The sequence below is a fragment of the Pelophylax lessonae genome (genome assembly GCF_965119305.1).
Source record: "Pelophylax lessonae genome assembly, chromosome: 8".
NCBI classification, from domain to species: domain Eukaryota; kingdom Metazoa; phylum Chordata; class Amphibia; order Anura; family Ranidae; genus Pelophylax; species Pelophylax lessonae.
In genome coordinates, this window is record NC_138775.1 from 283,024,313 (window position 1) to 283,042,638 (window position 18,326).

Here is an 18,326-nt window from a genome sequence, read left to right on the forward strand (position 1 = left end):
GGTTTGCGCAAAAGTTATTGCGTTTACTAACTAAGGGAAAGATTTCTGTCATTTTTGGTGTTTTTTTTTAACGCGTAATGGCGGCGATCTGCGATTTTTTTTGCGGGACTGCGACATTGCGGCAGACAGATCGGACCCCTAACTGACATTTTTGACACTTTTGGGGGTACCAGTGACATTACTGCAGTAATCAGTGCTATATATATGCACTGTTACTGTAAAAATGACACTGGCAGGGAAGGGGTTAATTTTATTGGAGAGGGAGGGGTTAATGTATGCCTGGTGCTTACTAACATGTGTGGGGGGAGGTGACTGAGTGAGTCAGGGACAGATCGCAGGTTCAGCTTTGCTGAACCCTGCAATCTGTCCCTGCCTGTCACTTAGGAGATCCCCCCGCTCTGTTTACACAAGCCGGCGGATCTCCAGACTCGATTCCCCGACGATCGGGGAAGAGCGGCGGCGATCGCCGCTGCTCCTCCCCTGGCCCGACTCCCGCTGTGACTGAACACAGCGGGAGCGAGCCCCCGGCGGCGCGCGCGAGCCCCCGGCGGCGCGCGCGCGCCGCCCACAAGGGGCGGAGTCCAGTGACGTAGGTCTACGTCGCTGGACGATAACGAGCCACATTGCTGCAGTAGCAGCAATGTGAGCGGAGCTAAAGTGGTTAATTATATACTCTACACGCAATGGAATTTTAAGGTGCCAAACAATAAAATGTACATATTAATATTATTATTTTTTTATTTTACAGATTTATTTATTCTTTAAAAAAAATAATAAATAAATAAAGTTGTAATTTTTTCTTTTTTTTTTGTTAAAATATATTATGTTTATTGTTTGGCATCTTGGGTGTACCGTATATAATTAAAGTATTTTTTGATTTTCTACCAAAGATGTTTGATTTCCTCGAGTTTCTTTTGAGAGGTCTGGAGAAGTTGTGTCCTACAGATAGGAGATCTGTAGATAGAAAAAGAAGAAAAAAAAAAAGAGACAAGTATTATATAACAAAATGGCAACTGTTTAAAATACGCATTTCTGTAGCAAACTAAATATCATCCAGTTTGGGTTTACATCTACTATAAAAAGCATCCAAAAAATATTTTTTTGTGACACCTCCAGACTATTCATCTGTCTGTTCTGTCAAAATAATGCAAAGGCCAGTCTGGAACTTTAAATGCCAACAGAATTATTCACTAGAAAAGGCGAACCATGGTTATAAATCACCAATAACTATTTCCACCACCGCTGATTGTAGTCGTCTGCATTTTCCAAACCAGACGCAAATGCCTGTGCGGTCTCTTTGATCAAAGGCTGTTTTGTGGTTAAAAAACAATAAAATCCCAGGACAGCAGACCCATTTCATTGTCTAAAGTCTTCAAAATGCCACTATGTCACAATTAGTATCATTTTCTTGTTGCTCATGAAATATATTATTACTATTATTAGAGCTGAGCAAACTTCTAAAAATCTGGTGGTCTTCCAAACCAAGCCCAGCACTCCACTTCCCACCCACCATATAGCAGAATGACGGCTTTAAAGTGGTTAAGTTATCCTGACTGGGCATCATATGATATCCAGCAGGATAAGCCACTTGCGCGCGCCCACGTGCGCCCACGAGGGCGCGCGGAGCGGCGATTGGTTGTGCGGTGTGTCACTCTAACACACCGCATCTCCAATAACGGTAAAGAGCCTATGACGTAGGCTCTTTACCATGTGATCAGCTGTGACCAATCACAGCTGGTCATATAGTAACCAGGATGTGCCGTTTATCGGTTTTCCTTGGTTCGCGCTGACAAGGCTAGATTAGAGAAGAGCCAATCGGCGGCTCTCCTGACAGGGGGGTCTGCGCTGATAATCACCACATTGATTAGCAGTGCAAACCCATCAGAGCCCACAAGGGATGCCCACTAGGACCCACCAGGGATGCCAACCCCTGGCCACCAGGGATGCCAATCGGTGCTCATCAAAGATTTCAATCAGTGCATATTATGGCGCAGAAAACCAAACCGAGCCAAGCAGGGCCGAGTGGAGCCGAGCCGGTACTTGCAGTGGAAAAGTGCCATTAGTAATGCCTGTTTGCAGTCATGTTGGAACAGGAAGGGGCCATCCCCAAACTGTTCCCACAAAGGGGGAGCATGAAATTGTCCAAAATGTCTTGGTATGCTGACTCCTTAAGAATTCCCTTAACTGGAACTAAGGGGCCAAGCCCAACCCCTGAAAAACAACCCCACACCATAATCCCCCCTCCACCAAATGATTTGGACCAGTGCACAAAGCAAGGTCCATAAAGACATTGATGAGTGAGTTTGGGGTGGAGGAACTTGACTGGCCTGCACAGAGTCCTGACCTCAAACCAATAGAACACCTTTGGGATGAATTAGAGCGGAGACTGCAAGCCAGGCCTTCTCTCCAACATCAGTGCCTTACCTCACAAATGCGCTTCTGGAAGAATGGTCAAACATTCCCATAGACACAGGCAAAAAATTTGGGGGAGCATACCCATGTATTTCCAAAGCTGCTGCAGCTATGAACCAAAAGACATGTATATTAAAAAAGAATAGCGCGCAAATGCAAAAGAAATTACTACCAAATCTGAAGAGAGTCCATAAATAAAAATGGGGGTTTGGTCCCACCATATGGCCATATCGTGCTCAAGCCCACTACTGCGTCAAAGTACCCCATTATCAGTGGGTCCTACACTATCCATGAAAAAGAGATGAATCCAGCCTTTCTAACCCTTGGAGATAACACTCCTTGCTGGGGAAGATGTGCAAATGCACTGCAGGGGACTCCTCCCATATCCACTTGATGGTGGACACTGATTGAGTACAGGTGTGTGTGGGGGGTGGGGAGGGCTGCTCAACCTCGATAGTCTGGTCAGACCGAATACATAATAAACAGGCCTGTTTATTATGTATTCGGTCTGACCAGACTATCGAGGTTGAGCAGCCCTCCCCACCCCCCACACACACCTGTACTCAATCAGTGTCCACCATCAAGTGGATATGGGAGGAGTCCCCTGTAGTGCATTTGCACATCTTCCCCAGCAAGGAGTGTTATCTCCAAGGGTTAGAAGGGCTGGATTCATCTCTTTTTCATCGATAGTGTAGGACCCACTGATAATGGGGTACTTTGACGCAGTAGTGGGCTTGAGCACGATATGGCCATATGGTGGGACCAAACCCCCATTTTTATTTATGGACTCTCTTCAGATTTGGTAGTAATTTCTTTTGCATTTGCGCGCTATTCTTTTTTAATTCCCATAGACACACTCCTAAACCCTGTGGACAGCCTTCCCAGAAGAGTTGAAGCTTTTATAGCAGCAAAGGATGGGCCAACTCAATATTGAACCCTACGGACTAAGACTGGGATGCCATGAAAGCTCATGTGTGTGTGTAAAAGCAGGCGTACCAATACTTTTGGTAATATAGTGTATTAATTTAACAAAATAGCTGTGGGCCCAGCTGTCCCAAACATTCCCTGTATTGTTCCTAATCTGTGAATTTCCTATGCTCATCAGCTCTGTCTAGTGGCCATAATGCTGTATATTCCTGAAATACCACAATCAGGCAAATAATGCATTATGGCCACTAGGTGGTGCTGATGACTAAAGGAAATGTACATATCAGACACATTACAGGGATTATTCACATTTTCTTTTCATAAGTAGACCCTTAACTATTAAAAGCAGATTTTTGGCAATAGTGTGGGACAGGATGTTAACTATCAGGCTGTCTTTCTTATCCTTTCTATTTGTCCTGGTTACCATTGTGATAGTTACCAAGATTGAAAGTAATGGGAAACCATTGGCACCAGAACAGGAGGTGAGGGGAATCTCTTGATGGGGACACCTGTACCAAAGAGATTTTCCCTACCCTTGTATATATTTTTATCTCACCTCCTGCATCTTGTTGGGAAGTGAAGGAAAACGTTACCAATGGGATACAAGCACTAGATAAAAAATTATAATAATATCTGAATAAGGTAATGGCCATTTCCTACTTTGTAAAAAAGTTAAAATAAAAATTGGCCTTAGAATTACACTTTTTTACTGTAATATTTTTCACTTCTATAACCCCTTCCCATACAGCCTATTGTAAAATGACGGCTGGGCAAGAGCACTGTTGTGGGATGACGTCACATGACGTCCTCCCAGAATCACGAGGCGCTCCAGGTGCGATCTGTCCCCTGCCGTGTCCACCGGACATTGCTGATAACAGATCATTGTACGGTATCATATGATCGATGTGGCCAACTACAGCAGATCACCTGACCATTGTACACAATGAAAGGCTTTGTTACAGGTCTTTCATTGTGCACTATTGCGATGAGCTCTGTGATTGGTCGTAGTCATCACACGGTACAGACAGGGCCAATGACAGCCCATCTGTACCATGTGATTAGCTGCGGCCAATCACAGAAGCTCACAATAGTAAGCACTGAATAGGTCGTTTTATTCAAAAGAACATGGTTGCTTATAACTGTAAAATGAATAGCTATAAGCAATCATGGAGTGTAAAAAAAAAAAAAAAATCCTGATCACCTTCCCAGAATAGTAATATGGTAACACTGTATTGCTCTGGTCACTGTATTTACAGACTGTCACTAGTCAGTGTCTCAGATACCAGGATATCCTGGCAAGCGATACCGATTGGCTTGGAAATTCGGAACCAGGTCAACCCTGTCCTAAGAAGCCTTTGCCGGGTTGCATTTCCTGGCCAATTTTTAATGCCTAATGCTGGGTCTACAGTGACTGAGTAAGGTAGTGATGGACCTTGATGAGGGTAGAACGTCCGTGGCAGCCTTATTGGTAGAAGGGCTGTAAGGTGGGTCCCTTTAGGGGTGGAAATGTTGTGGTGATAGTTGAGGAGCGCCTTAAAAAAATTGCTGGATAATCAAATATTTAATGGTAAGAAAAGGCCTATAAAACATATCCAACAAATGTTGAGGGTTTTGAATGGCACCCACTTCTTGGCTTTTTGAATGGGTTTGAGGGGGAATTCGATTGGTGGTTTTGGCTGAGGAGCTTGGGAGAGGAAGATCCCATGACTCCCATCAGGTTAGTGTGGCATTTCTTATATGAGTCCACAATTAGACAAATGGGGACATGGCTGTTTTGTAGAACAATCTTTCACTTCATGAATGAACAACTTCCAGCATTCATAGGGAATATAATGGGCAAGCACAGAATTTGCCTAATTACTTCCTACAGCTAATCTCTGCTATATTCCTTTTCCTATATCGTAGGTTTTCTGAACGGGAGACATTGGTGGAAAGTTTTATTTTAGAAGTAACAATTACAGAGCCATTGGCCGGCATCGTTCTTCTCGGTGAGAATTCTCTAGAAGTTCCAGAGTTTTATGGCGTTTCATCGAAATCCGTGGACAAAAACATCTTGTCCTTCAAGCAACGTTTGGAAAGACCAGGGATAAACTGTGTGGCCAGGACCCTTGGAGCTGAACTGGGTCTTCCTGCCTATGGTCAGATGGTGATCGAGGATTCAAAGCGTGACAGCAGGCTTGTTGCTGGATCTCTTCCGCACTCTCGAGTCCGGAACTGTGAGTGCATTGATGACGTATTTTGCAGGGCAAATTGCAAAGCCTGTTTAGAACCAGAGTTGTGGTATGAAAAAATATAATATACGTTTTCACCTCTTCTGGAGTTTTTGTGCTGTTCTGTATCAAAATTTCTCGAAATCCATTTCAGCATTTGAAGTCCCAGGAAATGGGACTTTATTTTTAGTTACAGTAAACTGGACATTTGAGGCGCTCGCGCTATGGCCCTAAGTCTTTTGGGAATTGAAAAATGAACTATTGCACACAAAAACTGAAATTCATACATAAAAAAAAATGCTAACCAACCCTTTACTTATTATCAAATAACCCCCCTTACCTTTACCTTACCCTGACTTAGTCTTAAATGATAGTGACCCCTTAGAACAGGGGTCTCCAAACTTTTTAACAAAGGGTCAGTGTACTGTCTTTCAGACTTTCAGACTAGAGCCAATGAGAATAGAAAATGTCCTGGCGTCCAGTGTCAGTGGGGGGACTAGTGCCCCATCATTAGTGTCAGAGGACTGAATAGTGCCCCATTGTTGGTTTTAGTTGGAGAAATAGTGCCCCATCCTCAGTGTCAATGGCAAAAACTCTGCCCTATCATTGGTGTCAATGGAAGGAATTGTGCTCCATTGTTGGTGGCAGTGTGGGGAACTGTGCCCTTTTGTTGGTGTCAGTGGGAGGAGTAGTGCTCCCTTGTTAGTGACAGTGGGAGAAATAGTGGCCCATCGTTGGTATCAACAGAAGGAATAATGCCCCATTGTGGGTGTCAATGGAAGTTATTATGCCCCACCGTTGATGTCAATGGAAGAAATTCTGCCCCATGGTTTGTGTCAGTGGGAGAAATTCTGCCCCATTGTTGGTGACAGTGGGAGGAATTGTGACCTTTTTTTGGTGTCAGTGGGAGAAGTAGTGCCCCATTGTTGGTTTCAGTGGGAGGACTAGTGCCCCATCATTGGCATCAGTGGACTAAATAGTGCCCCATTGTTGGTTTTAGTTGGAGGAATAGTGCACCATCCTTGGTGTCAATGGCAGAAATTCTGCCCCATCGTTGGTGTCAATGGAAGGAATTGTGCCCCATTGTTGATGGCAGTGAGAGGAACGGTGCCCTTTTATTGGTATCAGTGGGGAGAGTAGTGGTCCCTTGAAATAATGGCCCATCGCTGGTATCAACGGAAGGAATAATGCCCCATTGTTGGTGTCAATGAAAGTTATTGTGCCCCACCCTTGGTGTCAATGGAAGAAATTCTGCCCCATGGTTTGTGTCAGTGGGAGTAATTCTGCCCTATGGCTGGTGACAGTGGGAGGAATTGTGGCCTTTTGTTGGTGTTACTGGGAGGAGTAATGCCCAATTGTTGGTTTCAGTGGGAGGAACAGTGGCCCAATCGTTGGTATCAATGGAAGGAAATATGCCCCATCGTTGGTGTCGATGGAAGGAAATATGCCCCATCGTTGGTGTCGATGGAAGGAAATATGCCCCATCGTTGGTGTTGATGGAAGGAATTTTGCCTAATTGATGGTGTCAGCGACAGGAATTATGCCCCATTGTTGGTGTCAGTGGATGGAATAGTACCCCTAATGCCAGATAAAAGCAAGCAAGGGGCCTCTCTGGCCCCCGGGCTGCAGTTTGGAGACCACTGCCTTAGAACCTATTTCAACCAACAAAAAATATATTACCATGATGAATAATTTGGCTGCCAAAAGACACACAACCCCAAAAAAGCTAGCCAACCCTTAGGCTCGGTTCACATATATGCGATGCGGGAAGGCTGCGAATTCGCAGCCTTTTCCCGCATCGCACACGCACCCCCGGCAGTTCACACTGCCATATGCGATACGCTGGGGGTGTCAATGTAATCTTAACGACACCCCCAGTTTGATCGCATATCGCAGTGCGATCGTGCAGTTCGCACAGGATCGGATCGCACAAGTGTGAACCGCTGTGCGATCCGATCCTGATGCGGCAGCAAAAATGCCTCCTGTGCGTGTTTGCTGCGGGTGCGATGCGAATTTAGCCATACAAACTGTATGGCTATACTCGCACCGCACAGCTGATCGCATGTAATGTCGGAGCAGTGCGCTCCGACATTACATGCGAACCCCGCACACGCAGAAGTGTGAACCGGGGCTTAATGTCCCTTTCTGTAATATTTACTGCTTGGGAAGAGTTAGTGTTTATTTTATATAAAATAATTTTAGTTGAAACTTTTTTTAATTTTTTCTCTCCAGACAGGCAAGAAAAGTTGCGATGTTCTGGCAACAAGGCCTGCCACCCGGGCCTAAAGGAAATGAGGTTACTGAAGGCCAGCTGTGCTGACCTTCTTGAGATGGGTATCAGATATGAACACCTCAGTCCTCCCTCCCCCCATGTCGATTACATACCGTTCCAGATTGAGTATCGCAGCCAAGACAATCGAAAACAGTTGCAGGTCAGTAACAAATCATCTAACATCACTATAAAAAGAGAGGTCTTAGTTCTGTATGTTGGCAGATGTATGTGATACCATGCTAAAACTTTTGGTTTTAAACATCCCAAATTTGTGGATAGGCAACAAAGGCAAATTCCTAAATCTCAGACCTGCACTTTATCCATTAACCTATTTCATGTTTGCAGACAACAAAAATAAGAAATTAACAATTGTGGAGGTGGCATTTATATTGTATGAGGTGTATGAAACTTGTGTGGTCATACGGTGTTGGATTGGAGTAAAGGCAATGCAGTAATGCATTACATATTACATTTGCCATTTTTAGCAACCAAGATGCCCAAATGCAGGTCCACAATAGTAGCCAGGGCTTTTTTTCAGCGGGAACGCGGGGGAACGCAGTTCCGGCACCTCCAGGACTAAATGTATGTAATGGCAAGGGGTGCTGGAGGTGTGCTGCAGGGTCTGTTGATGCTGGTTGCTGGGGATCTATTGTCACTGGAGGAAATCTATTATTGCAGGGGGGTCTGTTGCTGGGGAGATCTGTTGTTGCTGGCAGGGGATCTATTGTTGCTAAGGGTGGGTCTTATGTTGCTGGGGGGTCAGTCATTTCTGGGAGGGATCTACTGTTGAGGAAGAGATCTATTGTTGCTGGCTGCTGGAAGATCTGTTGTTGCTTCCGGGGTCTATTGTTGCTGAGGAAGGGGGTGGTATTTTCTTGTAGGTGGTCCATTGTTGCTGAGGGGGGGGGGAATATATTCTTCCAGAGGGTCTGCTGATGCTGGCTGCGAGAAGATCTGTTGTTGCTGCTAGGGAGGGGGGTGTTTTGTTGTGAGTGGTCCATTGTTGCTGGCTGCAGGGGATCTATTCTACTGCTTTTCTTGTTATCATTAACAAGCTCAATACAAATTAGTTAGTACTACAAATGTTGCTGTATTATCTAAAAGGGGTGGTCTTGGGAGGTGGGTAATGGGTGGAACCAAGAAACGGTGCTCGGAGGTGGGTAGGGGCGGAGACAAGGGGTGACTTGAAAAGGGGGAGTTCCGGCACCTATTCTCTGAGAAAAAAAGCCCTGGGTGTAGCACTTCCTTTTGGGCAGTTCACAATGGGAGCAGACAGAACACTTGGGGTGATAGAGCCGTAAACAGTCTCCCTGCACACAGTCAGGAACTGGTGGAGTCCAAAGACAGTAAGTCCATGGAGGCAACAGAAGAGGGAGTGAGGGTAGGCTCACAAATCCACTAGAGCTAAAACTGTCCTGTTGTGAGACTCTGACTCTAACCAGCTCTGACTTCAATTGAAATGCCAATTGTGGGCTAGGTTTTTTACTCCAACATCAGGACCTGACCTTACAAATGCTCTTTTGGTGTGGTGGTGAGCTTAGGTTTGTTCCAAACTCTGGTTCAGCTGTCATTCCTGGGCCAGTCAGCTGCAGCCTGGACAATTTCCATAATGCATGCTCATGATATCATTGACCCTATATGGCCACATGGTCATATTAGGTCAACTACATTTACCTAATATGGCCATGTGGCCTTCTTAGGTCAATGTCATAAGCACCCTCACCCTATTGTGTGGTGCAGCTGTGGGGCGGGGGAATTCTCCACCCTCAGTTCATTGGCTCGTCATGGACAGATGAGTTCTGGGTTCAGTCAAACATGGGTTCTGACCAGGGCTTGGAATGCGGGGGAACGCAGTTCCGGCACCTCCAATGGGTGCTGGAGGGTCTGCTGATGCTGGCTGCTGGGAGATCTATTGTTGCTGGAGGGGGTCTATTTTTGCATGGCAATCTAATGTTGCTGATGGGGGATCTTTTGATACTGAGGGTTAATTGTTGCTAGAAGGGATCTACTGTTTAGGGAGGGATCCACTGTTCTGGGCTGCTAGAGAGTCTATTGATGCTGGCTGCTGGGGAGATCTTTTGCTGCTGCTGGGGGGGGGCATCTATTGCTGCTGGGGGGGGAGGGGTCTATTGCTGCTGGCTATTTTATTGCTTTTCTTGTTATCATAACCTAATTCTATACATTCCAATACAAAATTATACTTGGCTCTATATTCTCTAAAAGGGGCTGTACTGGAAGCTCGGTAGGGGGCGGAACCAAGGGTCAGTGCTCGGAGGTTGGAAGGGGTGGTTAGTGCTCGGAGGTGGATAGGGGGCGGAGACACAAAGTAACTTAAAAGGGTGAGTTCCTGCACCTATTCTCTGAGAAAAAAAGCCCTGGCTCTGACCAAACCCAGAGTCGAACCCAAGCTAATCCCCAATGAAAAAAATGTTGTGGAAAGTTGGAACTAATGTCCATGATTTTGAAACGGGATGTCCAACAAGCTCATATAGCAATACATATTTTGTCACATGATGTATCTCTAATGTTTTCTGTTTAAAGGCTCTATAAGAATCTCATTTAACAACACCAAGGACCTGGCTCACATTTCCTATATTCTGCTCTATTTTATTGATTACAAGTACTTATATAGTGCCGTCAATTTATTTAGTGCATTACATATAAAGTATATTCACATTAGTCCCTGCCCTCAAGGAGCTTACAATCTAAGGTCCCAACTCACATTCATACATACACATTTGAGGACCTACTAGCATGTCTTCGAAGTGTGGAGGAAACCCACACAAGGGAGAACTCCATGGTTGGGCTGGAATTTAAACGGATGACCCTAGTGCTGCTCAGCAGAAGTGCTAACCATCAAGAGTGGCCACTGTGCTTCCTATTTATTTCTAACTGTTCCTCATTTCAGGCTCAGAACATCTGGATTCCTGTTAATATCACGGGCGCAGTTCCCAACAATCCACCCCGGGCGGCCTTCATGCCCATGTTTATCCTGGAAATCGATCAGTTCATCTTGACCCCTCTTACTACAGCCACTCTTGATGCCGAAGATGATGAGACTCCAAAGAACAAACTTGTATTTAAGATCAGTAAGCCACCACCCGAGGGATATATCACCCATGTAGATGACCAGACCAAAGCCATTACCTCCTTCACCTGGCAAGACTTACACCAGCTGAAGATAGCATACCAGCCACCCAACACCTCCCATCCCGACCGACGCAACTACGAGGTGAGTTGTGAGCATAGATTTGTAAATTCACCCATTCTTGTCTAACAGCAGTCAGTAGATAATCAAGGCAAAAAAAAGTGAAGATGATAAATACTGTGAGTCGGATGGGCAGTGTCTAGGAACCTTTCTTAAATTACAGTCCAGGGACTGTTTTTTCTTTTCCTTTTTTTTAGTTTTTGATAGAATTGGAAAGAGTTAAAGTTACATAGACTTCTGTCTGTAACCCCTTTTTAGCATATTTTCATTCACTTCCTGTTCCTGGGATACCTGTCCCCTATGCCCCTTTGGAGAGATTTCTCCCCAGTTCCTGTCCTGACATTTCCAAAAGTTTATCCTCAGGACAATTTTGTTTTTTAATGTTTGGATGGAGTTGGTTATCAAAAACGAAGGGATTTCCAGTCACAACTTACCAACCAGCCAGCAACCAGCCAAATTAACCTGTCTAACAGTATGCGTTAAAAACAGGGGTTTAGTTGCACACATTTGCAAATACATGCGTAAGCTGCAGGCCGCGCCAAGGCACCCTGATATCTGCAGTCCCTAACTCTACCTTTAAAGAGTCTCCACAATGTAACAGGAGCAATCTGGATCTCAACTTTTGTATAAGAGGCCTAGAACTGAGGGTAGCCTCATGTGAGGCAATTACTTTGGCCTGGTTTCACCCCAGGCTTTTACAGGCCTCTATTCTTCGAGGAACAAGTCGACTCAGCCTTTGGTCAAGTGATTTCCCTATTGCTGAGACTCAGGGGTCTGACTCTCGTGCAAGGAAGTCTTCTTTTCCTTTTTTAAGAAATAGCCATGGAAAGACACCTCAGATAGTGGATCATTCTGGGGAAGAGACCTAGACACCTTTGATATCAAGGGGCTTGGTTGTCTTTGGCTTCTTGTTTTCCACGGTAACATTCAGAAGTTCAGGGCTGTTTTATATAATCTGGATCCAAGCAGACAATGCAAAAAAAGGTGGCATACTTCAATTTTCAGATGGATCCTGAGTTTTACAGTAGCAAAAGGCTAGACTGGTATCCTTGGCAAACGGTCAGGCTCCAGCCTTGTCCGGCATGAGCATTCCAGGTATACATCTTAGCAGGCAGACTGCATCTAACAGAAGTGCCTAAAACCTGTAAGACTAATTTCTAGCTCTGTAGCTATTCCTGGAGGTGTGTCCTAGACTCCTAGGTAGGCAACTTCAGAGGTTGACTATCGGGCCCCTGAGATTTAACTAAAGGCTAGGCACTTTTGGCTCAGGTGCAGTGGTCCTCTGGTAGGATGCTCCTGTGACTTTCAGTACTTTCTTACATCATTTGTCTCGCATGTTCGGAATGGAAAGCATTCCGGTGTTCCAGGCTGATCAAGGCAGATGTGGTACGCCAACCTAAAGAGGGTGCCGGACAGTTGCTCCAGGGGATCTACTGGATCAGGATCATCTGTTCCGAAGGAATGTGTTTTGCCATCCAGCTTCAAGCTGCCTTTGACAGCTTGATAATTGAAGCTAAAATTTTGAGACTAGGAATCCCTTGATGCTTAGCAGGGAGGTCTACTTCTTCATGTTAAATCTATTGCTAGACATGTGGTAAAAGCTTATCTTGGTGTAAGCCTCAGGACTTTCCCCCCAAAAGTTTCTTCGCTGGACAAGTCCTCTCCAGCAGCTGGGCCTAAGTCAGCATTTGGCTCTTAATATTGCTGCCCATGTGACTTTGTGGGATCGAAATTAGTTCACTTGTAGCCTTAACTTGGAGAGGTGACTGTTCAAGATTGGTGACCTTGTCTGGCATGGAACTTTTCACAGGTATAACATAAGACAAGGTTGTTAGAACCTAGTTCTTCATCTTGCTTCGGTTAGTTTCTATCTGTCTCCTCAAACAGGACATCCTTATTTAGTTCTTTGATCTGCATCCAGTTCACCCAAAGAAAGTTTCCATCTCTTGGTTGGATGTGGTCATGTTGGAAAGTTTTATCTCTCAGCCTTTACATTCCTCTTGTATTTAAAGATGGATTTCAAGATGGATCCTGTACTGATGCTTTCTAGCTTCATCATGTCAAGTTGACTCAGCAGACCATCAGCCAGCTCCATAGTCTAGGGTTCAGGTTCCATCCTCTCCTGACAAGATGCACTCTAATAAATCTCTGAGTGCATCCTGAGCTTTTGGTAGGGTTGCAGTTGTGCCATACTCTTTCCATTGTCGGATGATGGATTGAACAGCGCTCTGTGAGATGTTTAAAGCTTGGGGCAGGGGCGTAACTACAGGGGTTGCAGGGGTTGCAATCGCTACCGGGCCCCATGCTCCAGGGGGCCCGGTAGCAAACCAGTGGGTGAACTTCCAGGATCGCAAGGGTCACACTTGCGACCGGACCCTGGCATTGCACCACTGTGGGGAGGCCCCAAGATTGCAGGAAGGGGGCCCACAAGATTGCAGGAAGGGGGCCCACTGCAGAACTTGTGAAAGAATCCTGCTGCGGGACCGTAATAAAAGGCCATGCAATGAGTGCAAAGTGCCCCAGGATTAGTGGGAAGAGCCCTGGGCTTGAAGGTAAGGGCCCTGGCCAGGGGTCTGAGGGGCCCTTCATGGTTTCTTGCATCAGGGCCCTGAAGGTTCTAGTTACGCCTCTGGCTTGGGGTATTTTTTTTATAACCTAACCCTGCTTTACACTTCTCCACAACTTTATCCCTGACCTGTCTGATGTGTTCTTTGGCCTTTATAATGCTGTTTGTTCACTAAGGTTCTCTAACAAACCTTCGAGGGCCTCGCAGAACAGCTGTATTTATACTGAGATTACATTACACACAGGTGGACTCTATTTACTAATTAGGTGACTTCTGAAGGCAATTGGTTCCACTAGATTTTAGTTAGGGGTATCAGAGAAAAGGGGGTGAATACAAATGCATGCCACACTTTTCACATATTTATTTGCAAAACATTTTGAAAACCATTTATCATTTTCCTTCCACTTCACAATTATGTGCCACTTTGTGTCGGTCTATCACATAAAATCCCAATACAATACATTTACGTTAACATGACAAAATGTGGAAACTTTCAAGGGGTGTGAATACTTTTTCAAGGCACTGTATAAGGTTTTACAACCACTTTAAAATGCCTTGCCTCTGAAAAGTGATTCTGACCACTTAGAGAACAGGCGGTGAGGAGGTGATATGACTCCTCCTCGCTGCTTCTTTTAACCTCATAAATGCTGCACCAACACACCGCAACTGCATGTATTGCATATGGTTGGGGGCATTTCCATCGAGCCCCTATTCGCTGGAAGGGGACGCTTTCAGGTGGCGGTACTGCCCTCCAAATGTAGCGGGGTATTTATTTTTGCGTGGTCTATTTATTATGGTAGAAGGTGTGAGTCATAATAATTTGGGAGAAACCAGTCCTGTATATACGTATAAAAACCAGGAAAGAGGGGGGAAGAAAAGCGATCTTACCCCACATCAAATGGGCTTTTAAATAGCGACTCCCAAATAAAGTGTAATAACCATATAGATACCTTATTAAAACCATTTTTATTGTGGGCGCAATGCATAGAGACATGAACATCCCTGTCCACTGCCTTTGCAGCTTAAGTTGGAGGGTGATTGTCGGAAGCGCTAAAACTTTGGCTCAATCGTGTGCTTTTAACACCCTCCAACTGCAAGTCTAGCAGAGCCCTATCTGAGACAGGTGAAGTGGGGGGGGGGGGGGGGGTTATTGTTTAAAGTGCATTGCCCTAAAACTGGTTTCTAGTTTACATTTATTGTGGTATTATTAGTGACTGTCGTCTCCGCTTGTACCTTTAGGTTGAATTTCAAGCAATCGATAGCTATTTCCTGAGCAGCCCCCCGATTATGGTCCATTTCTCCATTAGAACTGCAGAGACCAATGCCCCCAGAGTGTCCTGGAATATGGGTGAGTACCCCAACAAAAAAAGTATAACTAAAGGCAATTTTTTTTTTTTAGTTTTAGATGGAGTGAAGAGGGATTAGAACAGCCGTCAGTTTTTATTGCTGTCGTTGCCCCCGTTAGGGAGATTAGGAGGTTTAATTTGTTATCACGGAAAGTGAAAGATAATCCCACATTTTGGGTTGTCACCAGAACAGGAAAAGAGGAGAAATCTTCCACCGGGGACACTAGTTTTGGTGACAACCAGGGATTCCCTCACTTTGTAGGCTTTGGAACAGGAAGTGAAGGGAAATCTCCCCAATGGAGACAGATGTCAAAAATAAACTGACAAGGGTTATAACAAATGCAAAAAAAAAAAATGTGTTTGGTCACAGCATACACTTAATTTATTATTATGCATACATTTATATATATATATATACTGGTTAAATATATAACAATAATAATACATTTATATATACATATATATATATATATATATATATATATATATATATATATATATCCCAATATAAAAAATTATGCAAAATATCAAAATTTCTCATCCTTTTAGGCCAATTTGTATTCTGCTACATATTTTTGGTAATAAAAAAATCCCAATAAGCGTATTTTGATTGGTTTGCACAAAAGTTATTGCGTCTACAAACTAGGGGAAAGATTTATGTCATTTTTATTTATTTATTTATTACTATTAATGGCAGTGATCTGCAATTTTTAGCAGGACTGATACATTGCGGCGGACAGATTGGACCCCTAACCGACATTTTTGACACTTTTGGGGGGACCAGTGACATTACTACAGTAATCAGTGCTAAAAATATGTCCAGTTACTGTACGACACTGTATGACACTGGGGGGGTTAACACTGTAGTAATCAAAGGGTTAAATGTGAGCCTAGGGGGTGCTTTCTAACTGTATTGGGGATGGGCTTGTGAAATGATCATTGAGACCTGTGATTCTATATAGAAGGATCACAGGCGCTCTGTGATAATTTCAGAGAGAAGAACGGTCAGCTGTGTTTACAATAGCAGACCGTCCTTCTCTCTCAGCGGGTGCCCAGTAGTAATCGGCATCCCCGCTGCATAGAATGGGCAGGAGCGGCGCGCGCTCACTCCCCAGCACCACTCCCGCGAACCCACGTACCCATACATCGATTCGCGTAGCCTAGCCAGCCTGCCGCAATATATATGCGCCAGGCGGTCGGCAAGTGGGTAATAGCATCAGCATTGTAATAGCAATACAAATATTAATAGATATATGGAACAGGTGCGCTGCTGTGGTATAATATAATACGTACATATAAGTAACACAAATTTAGTGAATTGCTTCTCCCACCGAGCTCAAGTAAACTTGAAAAACCAGTAGAATAACGTGAATAAGTGGTGGTGCGCTATTTTAATGTGCTAATTTTTTATACATAAATACACTTCAAATTACAGTAATCAAATAAGTAATCAATAACAGTAATCAAACCTTAGAACATTAGCTTAACCAGTTCCGGACCTCCGCAGTTTTACGGGTCCCACTTACCGGAAATGATGAACCGATAGTGAAGTGAAGTGTCAGAAATGGCCCGGGTGCAAAGTGGTTAACCGCTTGACTTCCGTAAGATTTACCCCCCCTTCATGACCAGGCCATTTTTTGTGATACTGTACTGCGTTATTTTAACTCACAATTGCACGATCATGCGATGCTGTAACCAAATAATACACAAATTTTGCCCTAAATGTATGAAGAAATTTGATTTTATTGGATATATTTTATAACAGAGAGTAGAAAACATTTTTTTTCCCCAAATGTTCTGTCATTTTTCATTTACATATATATATATATATATAAAAATCCAGTGGTGATCAAATGGCACCAAAAGAAAGCTCTATTTGGGTAAAAAAAAAGATAGAAATTTAACTTGGGTAAAGAGTTGCATGACCACACAATTGCCAGTTAAAGTAGTGCAGTAAAATCTTCTTGATATCAAGTGTTTAAAGCAAAAAAAAAAAATTTCTTTTTGATCTTTTGCTTTGGTAAATAGGAGATTTTTGACCCCAGATCTTTAAAAAAAAAAAAAAAAAAAAAAAAGGACCTGTAATCCTTATTTCTATTACAAGGAATGTATCTTGTCACCAATGGAGAATTTTAAGTACCATCGTTTTTCGCCATTACCATGTGCATGCGCAATTTTAAAGAATGACATGTTAGATATCTATTTACTCGGCATAACAACATCTTTTCAATTTTACAAAAACATGTGGTTATCTATGGTGGTTTTTCGCATTAAAATTAATTAAAGTGTATTTTTTTCCCAAAAATTTGAAAGACCGCTGCACAAATAAATGAGACATAAAATATTGCAACGATCACCATTTTATATTACAGAGTCTCTGCAAAAAAAAAAGAAGAAATAAATATTATATATAATGTGTGTGTGTGTATATATATATATATATATATATATATATATATATATATATATTAAAAAATATATATACATATATATATATATATATATATATATATATATATATATATATATATAAATAATATATAACATTATGTAATATATATATATATAAATATAAATAATATATACTATTATATTTATTTATATATATATATATATATATATATATATATATATATATATATATATATAATGTGTATTACATAATATTATATATTATTTATATATATATATATATATATATATATATATATATATATATATATTTTTTTTTAAATATATATTATTTATATATATATTATTATATATATATATATATATATATATATATATATATATATATATATATATATACGTACACACATACACATATATATAATAGTTATTTATTTATTTTTTGCAGAGACTCTGTAATATAATGTGTGTGTATATATATCTATATATATCTATATATATATATATATATATATATATATATATATATATATGTGTGTGTGTGTATGTTTGGGGGTTCTAAGTAATTTTCTAGCAAAAATACTGATTAAGTCCTGGTTCACATTATAGCAATAACAGACATTGCATGTGATTCGGAGCGCACTGCTCTGAAAATCACATGCGATGTCTGTGCGATGCAAATTCAGCCATACAGATTGTATGACTGAATCCGCATCAGATTTGGACACAACTCGCACAGGACCCTTTTTTGGGTCCGCACCAGAATCGGATCACATGGGTGTTCACACCTATGCGATCCGATTCGTGTCCGAACTGACAGTTCGCACTGCAATATGCGAACTGATCTTGGGGTGTTGTTAACTTTGTATTGACACCCCCAGTGATTCGCATATGGCAGTGTGAACTGCCTGCAATTTCAATGCGATTCAGTGGATTCGCAGGGTTCCCGCATCGCATATATGTGAACCGGGAA

General features: G+C 42.8%; 1 protein-coding gene across 1 annotated transcript in view; it reads left to right on the plus strand.

Moving 5' to 3' along the window:
- The window catches only part of LOC309561068 (FRAS1-related extracellular matrix protein 1-like), a 289,377-nt gene that overhangs the window by 31,871 nt on the left and 239,180 nt on the right, over positions 1-18,326 (plus strand). Inside the window, 4 exon segments of the mRNA XM_082264797.1 lie at positions 5,245-5,555; positions 7,782-7,981; positions 10,730-11,053; positions 14,835-14,943. Coding sequence (XP_082120923.1) covers positions 5,245-5,555; positions 7,782-7,981; positions 10,730-11,053; positions 14,835-14,943 — 944 coding nt within the window.